At 32.3% G+C, this 27,430-nt stretch overlaps 1 protein-coding gene across 5 annotated transcripts in view; it reads left to right on the top strand.

The window, feature by feature from the left end:
• PAN3 (poly(A) specific ribonuclease subunit PAN3) overlaps positions 1–27,430 on the top strand; it is a 150,600-nt gene that overhangs the window by 32,042 nt on the left and 91,128 nt on the right. For 3 of the 5 annotated variants that reach the window (XM_056794726.1, XM_056794723.1, XM_007495259.3), the window contains exons 4-5: positions 313–383; positions 19,136–19,297. In XM_056794726.1, coding sequence (XP_056650704.1) covers positions 313–383; positions 19,136–19,297 — 233 coding nt within the window. The remainder of the gene's footprint in view (positions 1–312; positions 384–19,135; positions 19,298–27,430) is intronic. The other 2 variants (XM_056794724.1, XM_007495261.3) reach the window with 1 other exon arrangement.

A 27,430-nucleotide genomic window follows, 5' to 3' on the forward strand; every position in this document is an offset into this window, starting at 1 on the left:
GAAGTTAGTATTTATAAGCATATATTTTTGAAGTCATTTATATATTTAATTTTTCTTTAGGCATTGAAGTACATATATATTCATGTTAATGCAATTGTTATGACATTAGATTAGAAGCTAATTTAATTCAATTTAGAACTGCCACAAATATACTAGAATGTAAAATTTAATGTGTATGATTTTGGTCATGAGTATGTATCTTTTTTTCTCCCCATGATAGACACTTCTTGAAAATTTAGGGTTACAGTTTTGTATGTAGCACTCTAAAATGAAAAAAAATAGGAACTTTATTAATGCTACTTAACTTTACAGATCCTTTAGGTTCACCTGGTTCATCCTTGTTTAATGACTTTGGTGCCCTCAGCATCTCTCAGAGGAGAAAGGTAGGTTACTTTTAAATCTTGATGTAAAATATTTTATAACTGTTTGGTGAGGTTGTACTTACTGACTTTTCTTTAAAAATAAGAGAAAGATACTTCTTGGAATGCACTGTTGCTCCCTTTTCCTTACCATTTACATCTTTTGTATTTGTGGAATTTCCTTTGACTTCTTTGCATGGGATAGATAACTGGCATGTTGGGACAAAATTCGTGCTGCTTTTTTTGTATGTGACCCTTTTGTTTATTTTATATGTTCTGTTCTATGGCTTAGTATATGATTTGTTCATGCTGAAATGACTTTTTTTCTATTAATAGGAGTTTTTCTAAGTATCTTCTTTTGATCATTTTCATGACCATTTTGCTTTTGATTTCAATGATACAGTTTTAAAATTATACTCCTGAGACTACTGAACAACAATGACACCATAAAGAACTTTTGTATCTTTAAGCACATAATGTAACATTTGTTTTTAAGCCATTTAGAATTATTTTAGAACTAAGTATTTAAATTTCAATTTGGATGTCTCAATAGAGCACTATAAAAGCACTAAGTTTGTACTGGTTATTTGGAAGTGTTAATTTTTAAAAAATAGAATTCAAAGATTTTATTATGTTTTTCTACATATTTAATTTTTAGTAAAAACTTTTATATTGTTAATAAAGGATTGAATCATTGAGAATGAATTAGATTTTGGTTTTGTTCTCTTTAGAATTTGGTATATAAAAATGACTAGAAATGTTTTTGGAAATGATTGGATCATGATACCAAAAGAAGGAAAAAGTGTGAAGACTTTAGAAAAAAACCCTTTTTGAAGTGCTTAGGATTTCATGGTTAAAGAATATGGATCACCTCGTCTACCCAGATGTTCTTTTTTCTCAGCTCTATAGACACAAATCACAGTGGCACTTTACTGGCTGCCATATCTAGATGTTAATTAGAAAGAGAGCCCAAGTACCAGAAAGAAAGTACAAAACAAAAGCTGCCAAATACCTCAAATACTAGGTGATTCACAATGCGTGCACTAAAACTGGAGGAGCCTTACTTACCTAAAGGAATCTTACAGTGAGAGTCTGCTTCACTCTTGACCTGAAGTTAAATTGTTTTGTTAACTATTTTTTTTTGCTAGCAGATTAAAAGTAGAAAAGAAAGAAAAGGAGAACACCTTCATAGAGTTACACTGAGAAGCATGAGAAGCAGACAGCCCAACAAGAGAGGACTGAGAAGCTATAAGAAATAAAATAAACAGTGTAGGGTTATTTAGTATTTACTATAAATAATCTTACATACCTCACTGGAGCCTAAGGACATAATTTTTGTTAGGGCATAGTATACAATATTTAATATACTAATGATAACCTTGATTTATCAAGAAAAAGTTTAAATTATCTATTACTTTAAAAAGCAAGAAGTATGTAATTTAGAAATTCATATGAGGAGTATAAAAGAATATATTAAGAGATATGAAGTACTGTGAAGTAAAAAAAGAAACAAGATGAGGAAATAAACATTCCTGAGATCAATGGGGAAACAGAATAGAAGGAAACTTAGAAGAAACTGTTATAAGTGTCTATTGAAATTTATTTTAAAAAGCGAGTTATACGTACAAGTTTGTTTTTTGTTGTTTTAAATTCACCAAAAAGATGCCCAGAAAATATTCTTAGCCTCCTAGAATTAGAGATCACAAAACTGAGAGGTATCGAATGTATCCTCCTTAATTTATAGCTGGAGAAATTGAAAGTGAGAGGTTAAGTGATTTACCTAGGGTCCAGAGAAAACCCAGCATTGGAACTTGGATCAACTGACTTCCAGGTCAAAGTGTTTTCCCCTGCCTATGCTGACCTCTGCAGTTATATAAACCAAAAGAAGAAGAACAATGACTATATTTCACCAGCTTGATAGAGAGGAAAGGCTGATAACTAGTAACAAGGACAATTTTTTTTTCTACCTAAGCATAACAATGATTAGTTAAGCATAGCAAATATCATTTATATGAGGGTAGGAAGCCACGTTAGGATAGAGAACTAGTCTTTTTAAAAATTTTTAAACCTTTACCTTTCATCTTAGAATCTATACTATCAAGAGTGATAGGAACTAGGCAGTTGGGGTTAAAAAAACAGTCATACAACTAGGAAGTGTCTGAAACCAGTTTTGAACCCAGGTTCTCCCAAATCTAAGCCTGGTACTCTATCTGTTGAGCTGTCTCGCTGCCCCTAGAGAACTATTCTTAAGAAAGTAATATTTTAAGTTAGGGGAGGTTTATGGTATCCAGTTATTATAGAACCACTAATTATAAGTTTTGAGAAAACAAGCTCTTATAAATTGGAAAAGGGAAAATGCAGTGATAACTTTCCCTGATCCCTTACCCTTTAGTTTCTAAATTAAAGACATTAAGGAGTCAGTTTTCAACCACCTAAAAGAATACAAGGTGCATGGAGATTGGTCATTCAGCATAGTTTTGAGGAAAAAATTATATAAAACCAATTTCCTTTATGATGAATACACCCAGGAAAAGTGATTAATGGAATCAATTCAGTATATTATTATAAATTATTTTATTGGGTTTCCCAAAAAAATAGCAATATGGTTTCTATCCTCACAGGAACTTGGGAACTCCTATAGAAAGACTATAAAAATACTTAAAAGTACAAATTAGTGCTGAGTATTAGGTAGAAAAGTTAGAGAAATCCTCTTTGGAAAGATTCATGAAGTTTAGTTTGGGGCTGAGTTTTGAAGGTGAAAAATGTAGATAGATAAGTGAGATCTGTAAGAAGTATAATTATGAGATCTTTAGTAGGACAGTTTTTTATTGTTTGAGAATTTCATTAATAAATTTTCTTTTAAAAATTCTCCCTAAGTCCTGGTTTTAAAACTTGTTTAATATATCCAGATTTCTTGAAAAAAATATGGTAGCATTGCTAAGACATGTTTTAATTTGATATATTCTATCTTCTCTAGGCTTCATTACAATATTGCTCTAAGAATTGGAGTTTGGGGATCTAAAAAAGTGTATGGGAGGGATAAATAGTCTAAAAATAATTTAAAATAACCCCAAACCACACTGTTGTTGGTCTGATTCAGGTCATATTGGTAGCTCCAAGATGAATATAGACCCTCCACCCTACAAAACCCAAGAGTATGTGTATGTATGTGTGTTTGGCAGGGTATCCTTCAGGCTTTAGTATTTGGCATAGAATTATATGTATTTAATTGATTTAGGGAATTGAGATTATGGTTCATTTCTGGATGTTTGTTTTATTCAGTTGAGTGCTGTGGCTAAGATGTATAAAACCAGGAAGATTCTTTAAAGGCCTAACAAAAAACTTAACAGTAGCAAAAAGGGACCTAACCAAAAAAAAAAAAACCTAAAAACTAAAAAAGAATGAAAACGAACAGTTAGTCAGAAATTATTAGACATTCGAGGTTAAATATTGCATTTTATTGTTAAAAACAACTTGGGTATAGAATTGATAAAAAGTCTTAAGTACATAGTATTGTAAGAGATGAGGAATTCCCTTTGAACTGCAAACACTTTATAAAGTTTTTAGACTAACTTCATATCTTACTGCTTTTCTTAGCTAGTGAGTGATGCCATTCTGTTTTCTAAGTTCCTCTTTCCTATCAAAGTAAGAAAGTATTATATAGCAATAACTTATTTTGTTGGTTGGTTACTCTTTTATGAGAATGTCTTAAGTCAGTATGTTACTTCAACTAGGCATTACAGTGTTTAAAATTTGATCTCTACTTGTGTAAAGTTTTTATCCCTGCTAACAGAATTTGGGACATTGGTAAACAGAGCTGTTTTTTTTTAACTGGGTAAGGAGGCAAATCCTTGAAAATATATTACATAAAGATATTAAATTAATGCCTGAAGGTATAGACATGCTGAGGTCAGTCTTCAGCACAGCTGTGCTTTGGGGCTTTTAGATTTATTTACCCTAAGATAGGTGGCAGTCAGATCAAAAAGTGGTTTTATCTTTGCCTTCCTAGAGGACCTTTTATTTTCTTGGCAGGAGAGGGCTAATTAAACTCTGGTACTAGAAGCCCATCACTGGGAGTGGAAAACTTTAGAAATATGTTCAGTTATTAGCAAAGGTATCTTTATGAGACTTTTTCCCTCCAGAGTTTCTTATCCTCAGTAAGGTTAAGTTTACCTCTTCCTTTCCTTTAACTTTAGAAGCTCCCTTCTTTTCCCTTTCCTTAAAAGTTATTTAAAATATTAAAAATTAGAATTTGATGGTATTTTTCTCCAAGAATGTATCCCCCGTGTGCCTTCTATATTGTTTTTACTTTTAAATAATGAAATTTTTGATGTAGTATACTGTTGAATCATGTCTCTTTGTTAATAGAAGTAGACTTGTATAAGACATTTAAAAAACTAGAAATGATATTGAGGTGTACATACAGAATTATAGCATACTGGGAAATTATGTAGCTGAGAAATAATCTTTCCTTTGTCCTGGACAATTCTGTTTTTATAAAATACTATATCGTAAACGTGATCTGTATACTTTAAAGGATAAAGAGAAAATTGAAGAACAAAAAATAAACATGATTAAAAATCTAGAAGATAGTGCCTGTAAGGAAACTTAAAAATTTGTAATTGGTTGGAGATGAGATAGCAAATAGAGCAGCTTTTGCTTTTATCAAGCATATGTGTAATTATGATTTGTTGAGAGTTAATCTTCATCTTTATAATTGATTAAACCAAAGAATATAAATATACTTTTAAAAAAACTGATATTTATGTAGCATGTTAAAGTTTATGAGGTTCTTTTTGCTTAAATCTAGTCTCACAGCCCTGTGAAGTAGGTGCTAAAAGTGACTTTATCTACTCATAGTTTACATAAAGTTAAAAATTACATCTGAACCTAGAGCTTCTTCTTCAAGTTCAGCCCCTTTCCACTATTAATATACCAACGTAAAACTAACTGATCCATGAAAAGTTTAATTGGTAACCTTAGCCAAATTAACATTTTAATAAGAACAAACATTTAGTAGGAGCCAACTATATTCCCAGGCACTGTGCTAGCCATTACAGATATAAATTAAAAAATGAGTCAATTCTTGACCTCAGGAGGCTTACATTAATTTCTGAGGTTGATTAAAGTATTAACTTATGTAACTTGTGAAATCATCTTTTGAAACGTTTGTAAAGTTGAAGACTCCAATTCTCACATTTTAAGCATTTATTACTTTTAAGCTGGTCACAGCTAGATTAGGTGGCCTTTTTTGGTTCTATGCTTCTAATTTTGAAATCATGCATCATAACATAAATTATTTTTAAATTTTTTTTCTGTTTTATGGCCCCAAAGAAGAGATATGGAAAGATACCACTTCTCCTTTGGAGATGTTCCCATCCATTGGCAGTATACTGGAACCAACTCTTACCCGCCCTTAAGAGTTAATTATAAAATCCTCAGTGAGAGTATTTATACTTTAGAAATCAACAAACACTGTGAATTAGGATTTGTTTTATTGTTTTCTTTGTCTTGACTTAAAAAGTAGTAGGGAAAAAGGTTAATGCAGATTAAGCTTAGAGATGTGTGATGTGTGCTTTAAAAAAAAAAAACAATTTATCTTTTTTCTTAGAATTGATACTAAATATCCATTCCAAGGCAAATGAATGGTAAGGGTTAAGCATTTGGAGTTAAGTGACTTGCCCAAGGTCACAGAGGAAGTGTCTGAGGCCAGATATGACATTAGGACCTCCTCCATCTCCAGGCCTGGTTCTCAATCCACTGAGCAATCTAGCTATTTCTGCCCCCCCCCCCTTTTTTTGGAGAAACTGGTTGTCCATGGGTATGACATTCTCTATATAAAGGTAAATTTTTTTGAAATGGTGATAAGTTTTACTGACATTAAAAATCTTTTCCCTATTTTTATTTATTTTTTAATGTCTTTCATGAGGGATGGTTCTTTGGGAGAGTAAAGGGGATATGTCAGGGGAAATTGGGCAATGTAAAAACAAAGAGTATAAATAAATTTGCATTAAAGAGGTCACATTTAGCAAAAAGTAAGGATTTGCATATTACTTAGAAGAGAAAATGAAATGAATAAAATTCTAATTCTAGTTAGCTAACTGAATCACCTTATGTTTTATTTTTGCTAAAGAGCTAACTACCAAAGGGAAAGGGAAAGATATGGTTAATATTGGGTATATCAGTTGATTTGGCCATTTGACTTGTGAATAGTGCTAAAAATGCTAACCAACATTAGTAGTTGATTTTGGCATAGTTCTTCAATTTTACTTTATTGTATGGTCATAGAATGAACCAATAATTCTAGCTATGTCTTACAATTGCATGCTGTTGGTAATAAGGGGAGCCAGGTGAGAAAAAGTATAGACCATCATTACATGAAGAAAGCAACTCAATACATTTGACTATGTCTTCGTGATGTTAGTTTTGTATTATTCTCCCATGTATCAGATATATAAAATTGTGATTTTATGATCCCCCCAAAAAGTAGAATTTAATTACAGGAAAAAAACCCTCTAGGTTAAATTCTATTTTAACAGATAGTGAAAAATCAGAGTTGCTTCATTAAATTTTAATTATAGTCAGTTTAGTAATAGTTAAAGTCACACATTACTACAGTGCCAAGAAGGGGTGATATTTATATTTTTGTAGTTCAGAGAAATGCTCTATTATTTGCCATATTTGTAAACACTTGCAGCTTCATGGAATTCTTTTGATAATTTGGGTACTGAATTACTAGTCTGGATGAAGTATTTGTATTCTGAACATATGATATAAAATATGGTGATATACTTCCTTACCCCTAGCTCCCACCATAAGCCATTATTAAGGTGAATTATAAAGTTTGTGATATAATTCATTTGTAATGAGGAGGGAAAATCATAAAGGTATGGATTAAAATTTAATTATATGGTTATCTGAAAATTTTTCCTTTATTAATTAACCAGTGCCTCAGATATTGGATTTGTTTTGATCCTGACATACAGAACTATATAAAATCTTATGTTCTGTTTGGTGAAGTAAAATATTAAAGCAGAATTAACTCTTAGAATTGTAGAGTTCACAGACCCTAGGAGATCACCTCATCCGTTCTCTCAACAGAAATGTGAATCTTCTACAACAGCTTGACTTGATTATATTAAGTGATTAGAAAGTCACTACCTTCCACAGCAGCCCATTTTACTTTCTGCCATTTGCAATAGGAATTTTTTTCTTTCAATTGAGCCAAAAAACATCAGCCTGCCATTATTTCTACCCATTGATCCTATTTACCCTCTCAGACCAAGCAGAGCAGTACTTAACCTTTTTTTCCTTCCCTCATTTGAAAATAGCTGTTATTTCTTCTCTAAGACTTCTTGTTGAACTGAACATACCTACTTCCTTCAGTGAATAGTCTCATGGTCTGTATTTGTATTTATGTCTTATTACAATTATCCCTGAGATCTGACTATTTTACAGTCTCCTTGACCTTATTTGCTACTCTATGTAGCTTCATCTGGTGAAGGCCTCTGTCCCTTAACTATATTCACAAATATATATATACACCTTACTGAAATCTCCCTTCCTCAATCCCACAGTGCTATTTACCTCTTGCTGCTCTTCCCATCTCCACTTGGGCTCATTATTGCTTGGCTGTGCCAGTGTCCTTGTTCTAGTACTTATTTGTCCAGCTCTTCTACCTTTCTATTCGTATTGGAACCCTCAGAAAGAATTTGGTTTATTTTGGTGTTGCAGAATGAACAAATAGCAAAATAAAACCCCCTTTTGTTAAATTGATTGCTGTATCAAGTGAAATTTATGCATTTAATAATTTAATTTGTTGAAACAAAATTAAATAATACAAGGACACAAAAGCCCTGCTAAGCAGAACCATGCATTAAAAATCTTTTTGCCATTGTTAAAACAGGATTTTACCTCTTTATTGGAGCCCATTTTTATTATACTTGAATGAGAATGGAGAAGCAATATGGGATAATATATATCAGGCCAGCCTTAGAATCAGAAAGACCTGTATTTAAATCCTAACTGACACTGACTCTGAACTTGAGCAACTCATTTTATATCTTGGCAACTCTTAAAGCATTCTATTTTAGTAGAGAGTTGGGTCTTACTTCTTATGACCCCATTTGTGGTTTTCACTAGAGAGATTTGCCATTTCCTTCTTGAGTTCATTTACAGATGAGGAAATTGAGGTAAAGAGGGTTAAGTGACTTGCCCAGGGTCACACAGCTATGTGTCTGAGGCCAGATTTGAACATAAGAAGATGAGTCTTCATGGCTCCAGCTCTAGTGCTCCATCTATTGCATCACCTGGCTTCCCTAGGGGGTATTTGCTCACTGGGAATTCCTTGTATAGCAGTGAAATTATAGGCCAAAACATAAAAAAATAAGTATAGTTGTATCTTCAGGTCCTGTGTACAATTTTCTCCTTTATTTCCTAGTGCTGCTGTGGTAGAATGAGTGCTAGATTACTGAAACCCAATATAGATAGATAGTGACTGACACGTTTTATTAACTAGGATTTTGTAATTTTATTGTCATTTAAAGGGGTGAATCAGTAAGTTCTGATAAAAAAAAAAATAGGATCATATGATCACAGTTTCAGATGTGATAGGAGGGGGACCTTAGAGGCCATTTGGTCCAAATCCCTAGTTGAGGAAAAAGATTCCAAGCATGGTTCTTATATAAGCCGCAGATCCAAAATTTGAACCCAGACCCTCTGTATCCATATCCAATACCCCTTTCAGTAGGCTACCTTGCCTTTTCTCCTGTTAAATGTCCAAAAACTTGTTAGAATGACATTAGAAGCAAAATTAGAAAAATAGAATTAAGATTATATTTTTAGAATTTATGTCAGTTCTTTTTTATTTGTATTCAAGTTGAGAGAGAGGTTTCTCCTATATGAATAGGAACTTTTTATGCCAAGCATAAGTTAGAATAAGTAATACGGAGTTTAGTTTTTTTATATGATCAGAAATTTTCATCAGGTTCACCAAAGGGTAATACATTTTTTGAATGCAGACTCTCTTGAAGATCATCTATTGAGAGTGATGATAGTTTGCATCACTGGAAGGACCAACCACACTGAAGAAATCACATGTTTAAAATATTAAGTATTTATTTGGTTATGTTTGTTTTTTGGTATAATCTTAAATTTTATTAAAATTTAAAGGTTAAAAATAAATTTGATTAAGGAAAAAATTTATAGTTGGTGTGAAATATGAGAAGAATTCTTGCTTCCATGAGATCCTGTGTATAAATTCACATGGGACACTTAACTGTGATAGTGTTTTAACTGTCAGTATGAATATGATAATAAGTATAGTTTTGATGAAATTATTTAAGCTCTTTAGTTGGGTTATAGGTTAAAAGCTAGACTTGACATTTTTCATTTTACTCTTTTCTCTTGAAATAGAAGCTGACTGTGAACCCAACCATAATTTAAATGACAGAGTCACAGAATTTCAGAGTTGGAAAGGATCTCAGAAGCCACCTAATCCAACCTTCTGCAGCCTACTTGACAAGTGGTCATCTAGCTTTTGCTTTAAGACCTCTAAGAGAGGGAACCTCCTGTTTCCTGAAGCAGCCCATTCCATTTATGAATAGCTCTCTTAGGAAGTTTTTTCCTGACATCAAGCCTAAATTGCCTCTTTGCAACTTCCACATGTTGCTCTTCTTTCTATCTTCTGGGACCAAACAGAACAAATCTTATACACTAACAATTTTTAACATGGATTCTTAGAACATTTATCACACAAATTGATAATATGGTTTTTTTTGTTTGTTTGTTTTGGTTATGTCATTTTTTCTGGATGACAAACTAAGTTGTTTTGCCTTTTCTATGATGGGAGGGAATCCCCCCTGACCCCCACAAAATACCAAGTTTCCCCAGTTAGTGGTATACACTGCTATTTGCTCTATGTGGGTTTAGTCTTCTTTTAAATTCTTACTGATGAATGAATGAAAAAGCATTTATTAAGCATGTTTATTGTATATCATTTGGAAATGCAGATACCAAAGAGACAGTTTTTGCCCTCAGAAAGTTTGCGTTCTCATAGAGAAACACAGTAGAGGTAGGGAGGATGTTTTGGTTTGGAAAATCACAAGAGTGATGAGTGGAGCATAGGTCAATAGTTTCTTTCCAGAATCAATGATAATGTTGATATAGTATCTAGAGCAAGAGGTTAAAAGTGAGAAGTGGAGAGGATGTAAAGGTATGGCAGGAAAACATCTATTATACATGGTTTTATTCATGAGTCTGCCTTTGATAGGATAAGCCCTCTTCAGGGTGGGAGCTAGAGGTATGATTGGAGAAGGTGTAATAATAGAACCATCTATCTACAGAAATTTATGACTATGGGTCATGCCTGCAAAGGTTGTAATAAGAAAGTAGGATCTGGCTTCTCTACAAAACCTGACTTAAAATATAGTGATATACTTCCCTACCCCTAGCTCCCACCATAAGCCATTATTAAGGTGAATTATAAAGTTTGTGATATAAAGTTTAAAAATCATTTGTAATATGAAGGGAAAATCATAAAGGTATGGATTAAAATTTAATTATATGGTTATCTGAAAAATTTTCCTTTATTAATTAGCCAGTGCCTTAGGTATTGGATTTGTTTTGATCCTGACATACAGAACTATATAAATCTTATGTTCTGTTTGGTGAAGTAAAATATTAAAGTAGACTGAATAATGAGACAAATTTAATTTCCCAAAAACTGAGTTATAAAGAGATGTGTTTTCAGTGATTACAGATAATCTCATCAAACTCATCAAGCGTTTAAAACTTTGTGTTTCATTTGTTAAAATATAGATGGATAGCTTATGTTATATTAAGCCATTAAGGCCATTAAAAATACTTGACATTCATATGTGTGAGTTAAATGAAGAAATTGTCATTTCTATATTACATTTCATTACATTTAGATATTATGGAACATATGATTCTATAAGTGTTTTAAGCAGTAGGTAACTATACCTCTTACAAATTATAATGCTTGGTTACAACAAAGTATCTTAAAAATGGACTAGGAATTCGAAGTATTTCTTTTCTTTTTATTCAAATTGTAATTAACATGCAATTTATGTTGTTGATAGAGATATATTGCTGCCATTGTATTTTCTTGTGTTTCAGATTGCTCTGTTGAAATTTGTAGTGATTAATCATTAGATAAAAAAATCTACATTTAGACTTTACAGTTTTATGGGTGGGGGAATGTAAGGGATGGTACCAGGTGGGGTTCATATTGTGAAATGAATCCATAAGTGCCTTACTGATGGTAGGTCATTATCTTGGTCTCTATCTGCTACTGTTCTCTCCAGCCAATCCAGTTGGATTCAGGAAGGAAGGCAGTATAAAGGAATTAACAGCTGTGAATCAGATCAGATCATTTTAAGATTGTAGTGTGCTAAAATTATATTATAGAAACTAGAATGGATTCTTCTAATATTCTCAACATACTTTCTATGACTATGATATGTAAAAAATTTATATTAGTTGTCTTTTGGTTTAACATGGATGGGGTTGCTTTTCTCTAGCTAATAAAAATGTAACTGCTAGTTTAATCTACTTGGATTGAGCATTTTTCTTTTGTAAAGTGTCTAGTATTAAGTCATCAGTAATTTGTTAACAAATTAAAGTCAAGTTTTTAAACAAACTCATTGAAAGCAAAAGAAAGTAGTCATCAATCAATGCCCTTTAGTGTAAATATTGGATTCTTTTTACTTTATTTTTTTTAAACCCTTACCTTTTGTTTTAATATTAATTTTAAGATGGAAGAGTGGCAAGGGATAAGCAATTGAATTTAAGTGGCTTGCCCAGGGTGACATAGGTAGGAAGTTTCTGAGACCATGTGTGAAACCAGTTGAATTCCAACTCTAGGCCTATGTTGCTTTATCCCTCTGCTACCTACTGCCCTTGTATTTTTTTTTTTCAAAATCTCATACTTCAAAATATTTGTGATTTTTATTGGCATAGATACTTCTGTCAACATTTCTGATTGTGACTTACTCCACACCTTAGGAGATAGGCTTCATGAGTTCCTGTGGTCAAAAAAATTCATTACTTGGTGGCCAGCTCTTCAAATTTGAATCTCTTGGACCTTTGACAGTAGTCAGGCCCATCCTTGAAACCTTTTTTAGCTCAGTGTAGAGCTGTTTGATTTCCTCTTTATATTCCAAATAAATTTTCACAAACTTCATAATTTAATCTTAATAATGGTTTGTGAGTGCTAGGGATGGAGAAGTATAGTATACATCAATAAATTTCAGAACATCAGGTTTTGTGGAGTAGCCTGAGCTTGTATTGCTCTTGACATAACTTTTGAGAATTCAGGGTTATATCCATGTCATGATAAGGCATTGGATAGTTCATTAAAACATTAATTATAATATGGAAATAGAACCATTTGTCCCCTTTTTGTATACTGTATTTTAGCACTAGTTTTGGATCCTTGGCATTTTGGGTGATTTTATTTTTATTTTATTTTTTGATTATTAAAGCATTCTGTTACCATCCTAAAGTTGCAGAATATTTTCAGAAAAATGGCATCTGCTACCTTGTTTCAAATAAATTAGGAATTAGTCTTTACCAGAAAGCATATGCTTAATGATCTTGTTTCTGATTTTATTTTATTTTTTTGTGTGTGTGTGTGTGTGTGCCCTAAGTATGGTGGAACATCATTGTAACATTGGTTTTGGAGGTTGGATGGGGAGGGAAGGGAAAGGAATAAGCATTTAGGTGCCTTATATATGTGTCAGGCACTGCTAAGTGTTTTTGCAAACTTTCTTTCATTTGTTCATTTGAGGACAAGACTAATTTTATATAGAATACAAGTATGATATCAAACTTTTATTACATTTAGTTTGACCAGATAAATATCATTTGACCAGAAATAGATCTGAATCTGTATAACAAATAGTCAAATTTTAATTATGTTGTGATGTTTTGGGTTTAGATACAGTATAATTAACACCAAAGAATCCTTTGGTATATTTCTTAATTTTTTCCCCCTGTATTATCCTAATATTTAAGTTTGGGTCTCACATATTTAGATTTTCTTGGTTATTGATAGTTTCTTCTAACTATGAAACTTGAACCATTCTGACCTTCACTTACCCTTTTAGTTCCCTTTTCTGTGATTCCACCAATTAGTACTGTTATCAATTATTTTAAGGTAAAATAATATAAAAATTTGGGGCCTACATTTAAAATAAACTGTCTTGAAAATTTGAAAAAGGTAATAAATAGAAAGGAAAATAAATATCTTATGCATTTTCCTGAGCTCAAGCTTTTTTTGTCTGTATAAATGGAATTAAATGCTTTTTAAGGTATCCAGAGCCCAAGGTAGATTAAACAAAATTTGTTATAAAAAGGAATATTGAGTTTTTCTGTTATAACTGATAGCTAAAGATTTCCTTTTTATACCCCAATACTCTCTGAAGCAATTTGTTCATCACAAAATCAGAAAAATTCCACATGAGCTCTCCAAGCATGTATTCTTTGTGTCTTTGGTCCAGATAGGATTTATAAATATAGATTATCACTTTAATTATTTATGGAAATTTGACTACAAAACTAATCTTTCAGCTAGTAACATAAGAAAATATATTCACATATACATATAAATGAACTAGCTAACTTTTCCTCTTATTTTTTAGGATTCAAGTAAATTGAACCAGTTTGATAGCTAGAAATAATGACCTTTGAGTTAATAAAATTGAATAAAGATCTTAGGTTCACAGGTCAGAGCAAGAAGGGACCTTTGAGCACTCACTCTTTTTTTTTTACAGATGAAGAAACTTAAGACCCATAGAAGAGATGTAATTCATTTACAGAGTTATGCATTGTTCTTAGCACTATTTAGTAAAGCATTGCTAACTTAGTAAAGTGCTACTAATCTGGAATAATTGAAGGAAGAACAGTTTTAGAGAAAGGTATTTATTTTAGAATATTTTAAAAAGAAATATGGCCTTAATTTCACATTTTAAAGGAAATTGTAGGCTAATTAAGTGTTTTGTAATAACATTCATTTGTTAATTAATGGATAATGTTTCTTAACTGATGATTTTTAATAGTTATCAAAAAAGTACAGCCTATCCTTTGGTGGCTTCTCTTTACTTTGTATAAATGTGTTCTTCTAGGCTTAAAAGGGACTTTATGGGTTATCTAGTCCAACCCCCTCATTTTACAGATGAGGAAACTGAGGCCCAGAGATGTGAAGTGACCCACCCAAGGTCATAGAGGTAGAAAGCAGCACAGGTGGAGTCTGAACCCACATCCCTGACTCCAAATGAAAAGTTCATAACAGTGGACCTGAGGCACTACAAGCTCCGCAAGTATCCATGTATTTCTGAATAATTTAAGAAAAATTCAATTATGTTCACATTTTATTGTATTCTCCTTCATTGAAAATTGGTCATTCATGTTTGGTGCTCTGGATTATATCTCTAATAAAAATATTTAATAATTGAGAATCAGAACACCCCTTTTCCATCATACCATATTTCCATGCATTAAGAGTAGTTCATTTCATTTGTTATTCAGAGTCATAGAACTTGGGAGCTGGAAAAGGTCATCTAGTCCATATTTAGATTTTTGTAGGATGGGTAAAAGTTAGACCAAGAATTTAGGAAGATATGGTTACTATTAACAAATGGCCTTGGCTTTCATTGTAATTGCATTATTTCTTTTTAAAATTTATTTAATTAGTTTATTCTCTTAGGTAGATAAAACTTTCACTTTCACATCTCATTTATATTCCATATTTGTTTGAGAAATCCCATTTTTGTGTAATATTCAACCTAATATTTATGATAAAATTAACAGCTTTTAAAATGGTGAAATCTGAATTAATTACTTAATAGTACTTTCTCTCTGCTTATTATATTATTTTATATATATATTGGAACCTTGCCATTGCACATACTTTGGTATAAGTTGGGTTCTTTATTATATACAGAGGGCCGGTTGGATTTGAACCTGTTGCCAGATGTATTTTGTTTCTGTATTCTTTCATCAATAACATGATTTTATGAAATGGACCATGAGGAGTGCCTTATACTACTGGTCATTTTTTTCACAATCTCTTTTATTTTAAAAATATCCTTATTAAAATAAAACAACTGAAATATAGGTGTGAACTAATTTACCCAGGGTCACTCACTTTGCTAATATAGTTTTCTGTCTAATATGCTAAGTAACAAGAAATATGTTAACATTTCTTCACATTAGCCTGGTTCTTTTATGTTCATCCAGAAAGAACATAGTATGAGAAGTACTTGTGGAAGATTTTTGACTTGCATAGTAGCAAATTAATTTCCACAGTTCTTATTTTCTAAGCTCTTGGTTGCTTAGTGATAGAAACATTTTAAGATTTCTTCATTTACTTGATCTATGATCTAGAGCTGGTTTTTCTCATGTTAGTTTTTGGATGGGATATTATCTCTATTAAGCTTAATTTTAAACATTAAGTTTATATTTTATCAAGTTTATTGCAACTCATGTTAGAATAATGAGTGAACTGATTGCTTTCTATTACCTTTTTAATATAGCATAATCCCATGTTACTAATTAGAATGATCAAACATCTTAGATTTGTTCTCCAATTACAATGCCACAGTATTATTGAATACATATCCTTTTCAAATTACTGTGTTAGGCACTAAGAATTCAAAGGCAGCAAGGAAAAACTTCTTGCCCTCAAGGAGCCTACATTAAGGGGATATAACATGTAAAAAAGATGAGTAAATGAACAGTAATTTGAGGAAGATGATAATACTAACAAAGGAAAACCAGGAAAGGTCTCATCTAAGTTGCCCCCTTAAATGAACCTTGAAGAGAGATGAAAGTGAGAAGAAGGCATATTTCAGGCATGCCTGTGTGAAGAGAAGACATGAGAGGTTAGGTTTGGGAATAGCGAATAGGCCAGTTGGACTGGAATGCCTAATGTGTAAGTAAGAGTCAAGTGAAATAAGCCTGGAGAGGTAGGCTGGAGTCATATTGTGAAGGACTTTGAATACCAACCTAAGGAGTTGATGTTTTTTCCCCAGATATAGTAAGGAACCACTGAAAGTTCTTGAACAGGAGAGTATCAGTTAGACTTTTAAAGATAATTGTTTTGTTAGCTGTGTGGAAGAGGAATTGGAGAGGGACAAAACTGTAATAAGCATATAACAAAGTTATTGTAATGGTGTAGAATAGATGATCAGATTAAACTAAGGCAGTGGTTGTGTGAGTAAAGAGAAGGAAAGAATATGAGATAGATTGTGGAACAAAAATTGACAAGGTGTGGCATCTGATTGGACATAGTATATAGGGGAAAATGGAGCACCTAGAATATGAACTTGGGTTGAACAGAAAACAAGAAATGCCCTCAATAGACATAGGGTATTTAGAGGAGAGATTTTAAAGGGAAAGAAGTGTTCTATTTTAGGTATGTTGAATTTGAAGTACCTATGGGATATTTGTTTGGGGATGAGGGTCTGTAGTAGTGTGATGGATGCAAAGAATGGAGAAAGGGGACATGAAAGAGGTGCTGTGAAGTTAGAATTGAAAAAATTTGGCAGTGTGTGAGGTGAATAAGGACTTGAGAAGGAAATGACTGGGAAGGAAAGTTCTATTGTGGTCAAATGTTGAGTTTGAGATGTCTGTTGTATATCCAGTTTGAAATGTCTGATAGGTGCAATGATTCAGATTTAGAGCTTGGAAGAGAGGTAATAGATATGGTTATCTTCTACATAGAAATGATCATTGAACCTCATGGATGCTTATTAATAAGATCACCAAGTGAGAGATTATAGACAAAAGACAAAAGGGGTTGGGATAGAATGTTGGGGGCATATCCACAGTTAGTGTGCCTGGTACATGGAGAGCACTGAATAATTTCTTTATCTGTGGATGAAGATCTCACAAAGGATTGATCTGTAGGAAGAGAAGCAAGAGAGAAAAGTGGCACAAAAACCCAGAGAGTAAAGAAAGAGTATCTAGGCTGAGACTAATAATTGCCAGATAATACAGACTGGTCAAGAAGGATGGCTAATGAGTTAAAGAACAATTTAGCAATTAAGAAAGGGATCATTGTTAAATTTGCTAAGAGCAGTTTAATTTGAATGATGAGGTTGGAGGCCAAATTGCAGGGGATTTAAAAAAGAAGAAATGAAGGGAAGTGATTATATGTTACTGTACATCCCTGAGTTTATAGTTTGTTAACAGAAAGGAAGGATGTATGCTTTAAGCTAAGGGATTGTTTTATCATTTGAATTTGTATTTTTACCCAGTGCCTATTACAATGTGATGCATAGTGGGTGCTTAATAATAGCTTGTTAATTGATTTCACTTTTATTTGGTACCATCATTGCTTATTGTGTAGAAATTTATTTTGGAATAAAAGAGTTTTTCAAACACTTCTCTAATGTGAGGAAATTCTCTTGATATTTTTTAAAACCAAGAATGGAGTTTTCTTGAGTAGAGTTGAATTATTTTGGAGAAATCTAAAAAGACTTTTTTGGGGATGAAATAGTATAAACTTATCAGTGGAGGAAAATGTCTTTGAAAGTATGTTGGTTGAAAAAGTTTAGTCATAGAAGTGAAAATGGTATCACGTCTATTATAAATGTTTCCTAATCTTTTTGATGTTGGCAAGTTATCTCTAGGATCAAATACAGAATCCTATGCGTGGGCATTTAAAGCCCTTCACAACCAATTATGCATGGCTTCCATTGGCCCAGTCAGATCAGCCTCTTTGCTGTTGTTCCAACATAACATTCCATTTCCCTTTTCAGTGCCTTTTTGTACAGGCTTTTCCTTCCATGCCTGGAATATACTTCCTCTTCACCTTAAGATTACTTTCTAGATGAAGTCTTTCCCAGAAACCTTTCACTCCTCCACCCTTTATTATCTTGTATTAATTTGCCTGGTACACAGTTGTTCTTGGAGCATAGTAGGCTCTTATTGAGTGGATTAAATATTTAAGATCAGTAACATGGAGTTCAGACTATTTCCTTTAGATTCCCTAAAATTTTGTTTTGTTTGATTTCTTTTAAAAATTCTACCTTAGGTTTACTTTTAGGTAAATACTTTAAATTATAGTTTTTTTTCCTTCAGATTTTGAAATTTTTGATAGAAGTTTTCATGCTCATTTTATTTGTTTGCCTTTAAATAAAGCTTCTATTTGAAGTCTAAAGCTGAACAGATTCAGAAGAGAGAACTGGATAGATAATTGGTAGAATTTAAATTTTATTTGACTATTCTTTCTCAGAACTTAAGTCTTATTAATTAGGTTGCATACTTTTTATCTAACATGGATAAATTGAAGGTATTTACTTGGGCTTCCAGGTGGGGATGAGGGTAAGGAGAAGGAGATAAAGGGTATAATTTGGATAATTTTACACTTTGTTTCATTGGAGCCCTTTCTTCATAATGCAGTGAGAATAGGTAAGTGCCAGTGGAGAAACTTTTGTGAAGCATTTACTTTGAAATTGACTTTAAAACTTTCAGTACAGAAACAAAATCAGTTCCCTTTCTGCAGACTTTTACAATGCAAGATTTCACTTTAAAATATGACTGTTATTTTTCTAAGTAATGGGACCCCAAACCTGCTTGACAGGATTGTGGATCAATGTTGGAGTAAGGGATGGGGAGTTAATGCCATCAGAAACTTTAAAATTATTTCCATTTCCACCAATCCCCAGAAGTCATCTTTCTGCTAGTTAGTTTAGATAAGTTTTGAGGGATGTTAGGAGTGGCCTGGTTTCTTTCCTTCTTTTTCATAGCCAAGGAAGTACCGACTGGGGATGCTGGAGGAGAGGCTAGTTCCGGTGGGATCAAAGGCACGAAAAGCAAAGAATCCTATTGGCTGCTTGGCTGACAGGTGTAAATCAGGAGTACCTATCAATATGGTTTGGTGGAACAGAGTCACAGAAAACAATCTACAGGTAAAAGTAATTTTTACTAGACACTCTTTGAAAGTTGATATCATGGCTGCTTTTACTTTAAAAGTTTTTTGTTGTTTAATTTTAGGAAGATTATTTGGGCCAGATTATTCACCAAGAAAGTAAGTTAAGTGGTCCATGCAAAAATTAGCTGACTTTTTTTTTTAGTAGTTTATCTAGTTTTTCTCCATTATAATTTTTTCTACTTTTTTCTTATTGGATTTTATTTTTAAATATCAGGGACCAAATTATTTTTAATATGCATAACCAGAGAGGACATATACTGTAGACTGTATAAGAAATTCAGTTAAGCCTAGCTTAAAAAAAAGTATATTTTCATTTATTCAGGTATTTGGAGCAAAGAGGTCAAAAAATTGATGTGTGTGTATGTGTGTGTATGTGTGTGTTACATTTTATCTCATACGATACAAATTACAAATGCATAAACTAATAGCAGAGGCATTTCAAAAACCATTATCATTATATATTATGTTCATTCCCCTCTTTATCACCTATATTTATAGAAATCTATAATAAGGATGCCCCAAATGTGTCCTGGTATTTCTGAATGAGAGATTAGGTTCACACATTTAATTATATTCTCTGTCTTTGAAATTTGGTCATTTGTGTTTCATGTTCTAGATTATTTAACCAAAAATATTTAATCTTTAAGAAACTCTTTTTCCCTTTATCATTCTGGATAAATGGAAGCTTATAATTTACATAATCAAATATCATTTTGATTATTGTTCCCCCAAATATAGATGCTCTACATACATCCATAGCTTGTAAGGTGTTGGGCATTAATCTTATCTTGAATATCAGTATTTTAAAGGAATTCCACTGTAGTTAATATAGTATCATTTAGCTTTCTCCAACATTAGTCATATTTTAGCAGCTAGTTTCATATGAATATGGCCCAGAACATGGGAAATGAGGAAATTCTCACTTTTTAAAAATTATAAAACTTGATTTATGTAGTAAATGAAATTTTGGTCCTATTTCACTAAAAGACAAAAAGGAAATGGGGCCATTCAACTAAGTATTTGAATAATATTGGTAATTTTTTGACATCTGTCAGATGTGATTGACAGAAATATTTCTTATAGAATTTCCTTAGTTTTTCAGTGTATTCAGGGAAGAGAATTGACATGAACTAAATCATTATATGTAATAAAGGTGTTTCTTATTAAAAATTAAGTCTTATCTTTGAATTCTTTTTTTGTGAAAAACTGAATTAATTATGATATAGTACTACTGTTTTATGCTTCATATAGCTTGTTTCCTATAAGAGCTTAAAGAATTAGGTTATTGAGATAGATCATTGGTACATCTATGCTATTATTCTGTCTTTAACAGTGGTAGGAGTGAAAATTTTGAAGGAGACGAGTAGTTAGTCTCCATGGTTTATTAAGCCCTTGTCAAAAATTGCTGCTATTCATTACAGTTCTAAAAGGTAATGTGAAAATTATTCGTGTTTTAGTTAAGAGATATTTTTAGTGGTCAGAAAAGTTAAACAACTTATCCAAATGCTCATAATAATTAATTTGTGGAGGATTCCAAATCTGACTAAAAAAATTCTTCAATCCATTTTTTTTTCTACCTGCCTCTTAGATTTTCAGTTTAAACAGAATCTGCTTCTAATATCAATTAACTCCCATTAGGATTTATAGAAATGTCTCCTATGCAAATGATTTTTATTCCTTGAGTCTGTACCATTATGAATTCAATGGCCCTAAGTCACTTGACTTTTAAAACCAGATAAGATTACTTCTCAATTTTACTAGTCTGCTTTTGTTTTTTATACATTCAGATGTTACCTCTCGGAGGGGGGAGGTGTGTGTGTGTTTGTTTGTGTGTGTGTGTGTGTGTGTGTGTGTGTGTGTGTGTGTGTGTGTGTGTGTGTGTGTGTGTGTGTATCTGTTTGTCTGTCTGTCTTTCTTTCTGTCCCTTCCACCATAGACAGACTTCTAGTTTACATTTATTTATTTGGAATTTGTTAATGCTACTAATTAAAACTTAAAAAACATATAGCAAGTTGTAATTTTTTAAGAGCATGGTTAATTAAAGAGAGGCAAATAAATATTTTTTGTTTGGTTTTTAAATAATGAAAAAAGCTTATAGCATCTTGCTTGTGTGAATGTGTTGGGTGGTGGAATAGAAGAATCAGTGTACTTATTTCAATTACTTGTAGCAAGGTGGCAAAATGGATAGGTGTTGGACCTGGAGTTAGGATTGTTTGAGTTCTAATCTTGCCTCATATAGGATGCTTAGTTGCTATGAGACCTTGAGAAAGTTACTTAATATTTGTCTGCCTCAATTTCCTCATCTGTAACATTGGAATAATAATAGTATTTGCTGTCTAGAATTGTGTGAATCAAATGAAATAACATGTAGAATAATTTGCAACCCTAAAATCTATAAATCCTTTTCTATCATCATCATAATCATATAGCTATGCAGTTAGTAAATGATGTAGACCTTCTTTACTCCACTTCCTTGTTGTTTTTCCCCTAGTTGATCTTTGATTGTTCTAGTGCTCAAGGAGATGTTACAGAGAACAGATTAAAGCTAAAATAATTTTTTTACTATTGGTTTTATTATATCATTTCATTTTTTGAACATGTTTGTCAATACTTTCATTTAGAATAAGAATAGAATAGACAATATGTCTTTTGCCTAAAAATAAAGTGTTCGAATATCTGTGAGAAATCTTCTAATGGTAACTTTCCAATTAGAATGAACCATTAAAATGGCTGTGCAACTGAGGCTTCCAGGGCAGGATTATTATCATGTTTTCTGGAAGTTATGTATAAAACCTTCACCTGGTATCAGTGTTCATGGAGGCAACTTTGAGGTTTTATTTCTCCATTGTATTTTCATTTGGGATTTAGTTTTGAAAATTACTTGGATTTTCCTACCCATAACGTAGTACAAGGACTAATGCTAGCTAATGTACCACAGCAGAGAAGAATTTTTAAATGATTAAATTATATTTTAGTTTTTCAAATTATTAGGCTAACTTTTAAGAGTTTCTATTTGGCATTGGGATTTTTTGTGATACTCTTCTGATTTTCCTACTAATTTTTCCTCCTCCTTTGCTGATATTTTTAGTCATTTCATCTCCACTAATTATAGGTGTTTCTCACCTCTTTGTCCTGAACTTTCTTCTTCTGTACTTAGTTATGGATCTCATCAGCTCCTGTGGATTCAGTTATCATCTTTTAAATATAATTACTTGATCACTTTTCCTGAACTCTAATCATACATTACCGATAGGCTAGCTATGTCAAATTGAAGATCCTATAGGCTTCTCAGAATTCAGCATGTCTGAAATAGAACTCATATCTTTTTCTCCGACCCTCCCCTCTTCCAACATTCCTTGTTAACTGTTGAAGATGTTGCCATCTGCTTTGTTGCCTAATCTCAATCTGACTCTACTCCCACTCAACCTACATGTATATTTTATTGCCAAATTTCTACCATTACTACATTTCTTCTATATGTTCTCTTTCTGTTTACACAAGCACCACTCTAGTTTACATCCTCATCAGTTTTCTTCTAGATTTTTCCAACACCTTCCAACTAGTCTCTTAGTCTCCGGCCATTTCACCATTTTAATTCATCCTCCCCTTAGCTGCCAAAATAATTTTCCCTTTAAAAATATTTTAAAAGTCATTTGGTAAGTTTATTGGTGTCTTTTGTTTTTTACATCATCATAGTTATTCCCCTTCCTTTTACCAGAGATTTACCTCAAATTAAAAAAAAGTATTTTTTAAGAGACAAAAAAGAAAAAGAAGAGGTAAAAAATAGCATAATACATTGAAAAAAATCTAAAAACATGTGCCCTGTATAGTGGACCACCACAAAGAGGTGGGTTGAAGATATCTTCTCATATTTTTTTGAGTCATGTTTGATTTTTTCAATTTTTTACACTCATTTTTCATTTCTTTCATATGTGGTTATTTTTTCTTTTTACATTGTTATAATTATGTATATATATGTATACACACATTTTGGCTCTGATTACTTCCTACTGCATCTGTTTATAAAGATTTTTCCATGCTTTTAATTTATCACATGCATAATTTCTTACAGCACAGTGATATTACATCATATTCATGTACCACAATTTGTTTATCCATTCCCCAATTTTGGGCATCTACTTTATTTCCTGCTAATAAATATTTTGGAGTATATGTGGATTTTCTTTTTATCAGTGGCTTCTGTAAGGAATAAGCCCAGAAATGGTGCCTTTGTTCCAAAGGTTATGATCATTTTAGTTACTCTTTGCATAATTGCAAATTGCTTTCCAAACTAGTTGTACCATTTAATAGCTTCACCAACACTTACATTAGTGTTGTGCCTGCCTATCATTCTTCAAACCCTCTGACATTGAGTATTGCCATTTTGGGGGGAGGGGTCATCGTTGCCAATTAGCAGGGTGTGAGATGAAACCTCAGGGTTATTTTGATTTGCTTTTCTTTTATTATTAGTGCTTTGGAGCATTCTTTCAAGTGGTTGTAAATACTTTGCAATTCTTTGGAGTATTATTTATTTGTATCCTTTGACCATTTAGGGGAATAGCTATTAATATTACAAATTTTTAATTAATAACTGTTACATACTTGGATATCAAGCACTTTAGTTAAACTGATACACTTCCCTTCTTAAACATTAGGGCATTAATGTTGTCTATGCAGAAGCCTTTTCAGTTTCATATAATAAAAGTTCTCTATTTTATCCTTTGTAATTATTACCATTATCTCTTTGGTTAAGCGTATCTTTTACCTATAACTGTGAACAAGATATTATCTTCTTCCCTTCTAATTTTGTTTTATAGTATGATCTTTAATAATATGGTCAGCTGTCCATTTAGTCCATATGGTGTTTTGTGGTATAAGATGTGCATCTAGACTAGTTTCAGAAGCCAGACTGCTTTCTAGCTTTTTCAGTAGTTTTTAACCAAAAAAGGAGTTTCTCCCCCTCTAAATCCTTACCCCAAGGTCTTAGAATCAATACTAAAATATCCTTCATTGTTTTCTCTTATCATTTTTCTATCTTAGAATTGATACTTAATATTGATTCTAAGACCAAAGGTAAGGAATTTTTTAAAAAAGGTCTATGAACTCATTGACGGCAAGAATGGTGCTTCCCCCTTTTTTATATCCTCACTTAGCACAATAAGTGCTTAATAAATGCTTGATGACTTGACTTTCTCAAAGTTTGTTGGTTTTTAGTGACCTGTGGTTCTCAGAATCTTTTCTGATTTCACGTGTCTGTTTAAAGATAAGGATACTATTATGAATGGACAGGTTTATGAATTGCCATCATAACATATACTTAAGTTCATTAGTATTAGACATTTAATAAAACCATGTCTATAAATTTGTGTATAATTTGCATTCTTTGACAGTTTTCTTGGACATTTCAAATTAAGAATTCCTAGGTCATTCTTAATTGATCACAATCTTTAATGTGATGTTTAGAACCTATTTGGATCTCCAAAGTTGAGTCATTCTTGAATTAACATAATAGTTATAGTTTATAATGAACTGTTCTAGTTTTGAAGTGTTTGAGTTAAAAGCAGATGGGGAATTGCAAATGTTAATACCTCCTCAAGATTCCTTGGTGTGATGGCTCTTAATACTTAAATATAATTGAGAATTTATCTTTTGCTGTTTTATCAGTTAGGACTATTAACTATAAGGCATCAGAATTGACAATGTTTTAACAATTGAACCAAATAACATTATTTTCTCCTTCCTTTGAATCTTTTGACTAAATTACCAACTGTTGCTGTGCTTTACCAGTTTTGCTTACTTTTAATCTTGCATTTAGATTCAATTAGTATAGTATTTAGGAGATATATTGTAGTTTTTTTTTTAATGGAAAAGCATTTTCAGAATCTCAAGATTATTTGAACTTGAGAATCTCATCAAAAATGTTACTTGGTTTGGTATGAGGTCTAGCATTGTGATTTCATTGTTGTTTTCACCCAAAGAGAACATCAATTATAAATCACCAAAGAGAGAGTAGGGGGAAGAAATACTGACTTTCTTTTTCTTTTTGGTAGGTATTTCTTTTCATTCATGATAATTATTTTAGTTTGATGTGAGATTGTCTGAGATACTAGTATATCAGGCCAGGATGGGAAGATTGGAAAGTTTAGTTTAGCTATTTAGTTGCTCACTCAAGTTTAATCAGGATTCATTCATATAACTTTCAGTCTCTTAAGAACCTCAAAGAGTAGGATATTTTTAAAAGCTGTTTGTTATGGGCAAGAACTGGTAAAGGGTAGGTCTCTTGACATCAGCTTGTCCATTCAGGATTCCTTTGACCAGGGGGAGTCTCTTGGTATCAACTTGTCCAATTCGGGATCCTTTTGACTTTCTCAGAGAGAGTCTCCAGGACTTGTTTAGAGTTTTTTTTCTTTTTTTTTAAAAACCTTAATCTTCCATCTTAAAAATCAATACTGTGTATTGATTTTAATGCAGAAGAGTGGTATGGGTTAGGCACTGGAGGTTAAATGACTTGCCCAGAGTCACATAGCCAGGAAGTATCTGGTACCAGATTTGAACCCAGGACTGTCTGTTTCCCAATCGGTCTGGCTCTCAATCCACTGAGCCACCTAGCTGACCCTTGTTTAGAGTTTTCTGTGAAAAGGTTGAAGTATTGCTTTTCCATTGTTACCAATCACAAAGTCAAAATGGACTTCAATGTCTTTCCTAGCCCCTTCATTTTGTAGATCACTTAACCAGAATTCCAGGTTATTAAGTGATTTGCCTCTAAATCATAAAAGTAATAAGTATCAGTGGTGGGATTTGAATTCAGGCTTTCTGGCTCTTGATTGTAGAGCTTTTTGTAGCTGAATTACTGCTAAACTATAAGCCTCTAGACTACCAAACTGTGTACTTCTAGATACATGACTTTAATGTTAAGGTCATGCACCCAACATTTCTAAATCAGCTGTAGTTCTTACCAAAATGCCTTGGAGATAGGTGCTGAATAAATAACTGTTGAATAAAATTATCTTGAACCTATATTTATTTGGCCTTTATGGAAATTACATGTTATATTACCTTTTCATGCAATTTTTAAAATTTTTCATCAGTGAAGACCTTTTGATTCAAGTTGTGAATTAAGACAAACTGCATGAAATTTGCTATGGGGAAAATAAAACAGTAACTTAAATATGAGCCAAATTTTGTAATCTGATAAAATATGTGGTACTATCATGTTTTGAAACTTTCATGTTAATAGGCAAATTGCTCCAGAAATATCCTTGACCATTTTAAGGAGGGCATTCATGTTAAATCATGGGTTTTAGCATTTAATAAAATGCAGATGGTTAGATTTATGAACTGAAGCTATTGAATGAATATATATGGCAGGTATAAATGAAATAGTTATATGAATACTATTGTACATTTAGAGAATTGCCTTAATCTGCTGACTTGCACATATTAGAAGATAAATTCTTTAGTTGCTGTAGTATTAAAGCTATTTTCAGAGAATTTTGCTGTTCCTGACATTGAACTCAGTTTCACATCATTATCTCCAAACATCTCTCATTAGACCATAAAATGATTGGGATAAGAACTTATCTTTTTTCCCCTCTGACTTTGGAAAAACCATCTATCTTCTGTATATCTCTAGTTCCTTATTTGTTAAATAGGATTGCATTATTTACAGTGTCTTGTGTTAGGAGGGAAGGGCTTTGAAACCTATCAAATACTATAGAAAAATGAGTTGTTGCTATTGTGATGTAGATTAAGTAAAGCAGGAGAAAGGGTAGAATGAATGTTTTGGGCATTGGGCTGGAGAGTAAATAGGGCAATCAAAGAGCAAGACCAAAATATTAAATGTCATATTTTTTGTCTTATCAATTATTCAAGATATATTTATTAGAATCATATGCCTCAGTCTGTCTCTCAGCAATCTATATCTATTTAGCTATCTATATCTATCTTGCTCTTTTTTTTTTTAGTACCTTGTAACTTTAGGAAAGAGGCATTAGTAGCTAGGATCATCTTGAAGGGCCTTACAAAAGAGTTGAAGCTTAAACTTAGCTATGAAAGAGAATAAAGGAGTAGAAGTAAACCAGTGAGAGGACTTTCCCAGGTGGCATAGATA

The sequence above is a fragment of the Monodelphis domestica genome, chromosome 4, assembly GCF_027887165.1.
Source record: "Monodelphis domestica isolate mMonDom1 chromosome 4, mMonDom1.pri, whole genome shotgun sequence".
NCBI lineage: Eukaryota > Metazoa > Chordata > Mammalia > Didelphimorphia > Didelphidae > Monodelphis > Monodelphis domestica.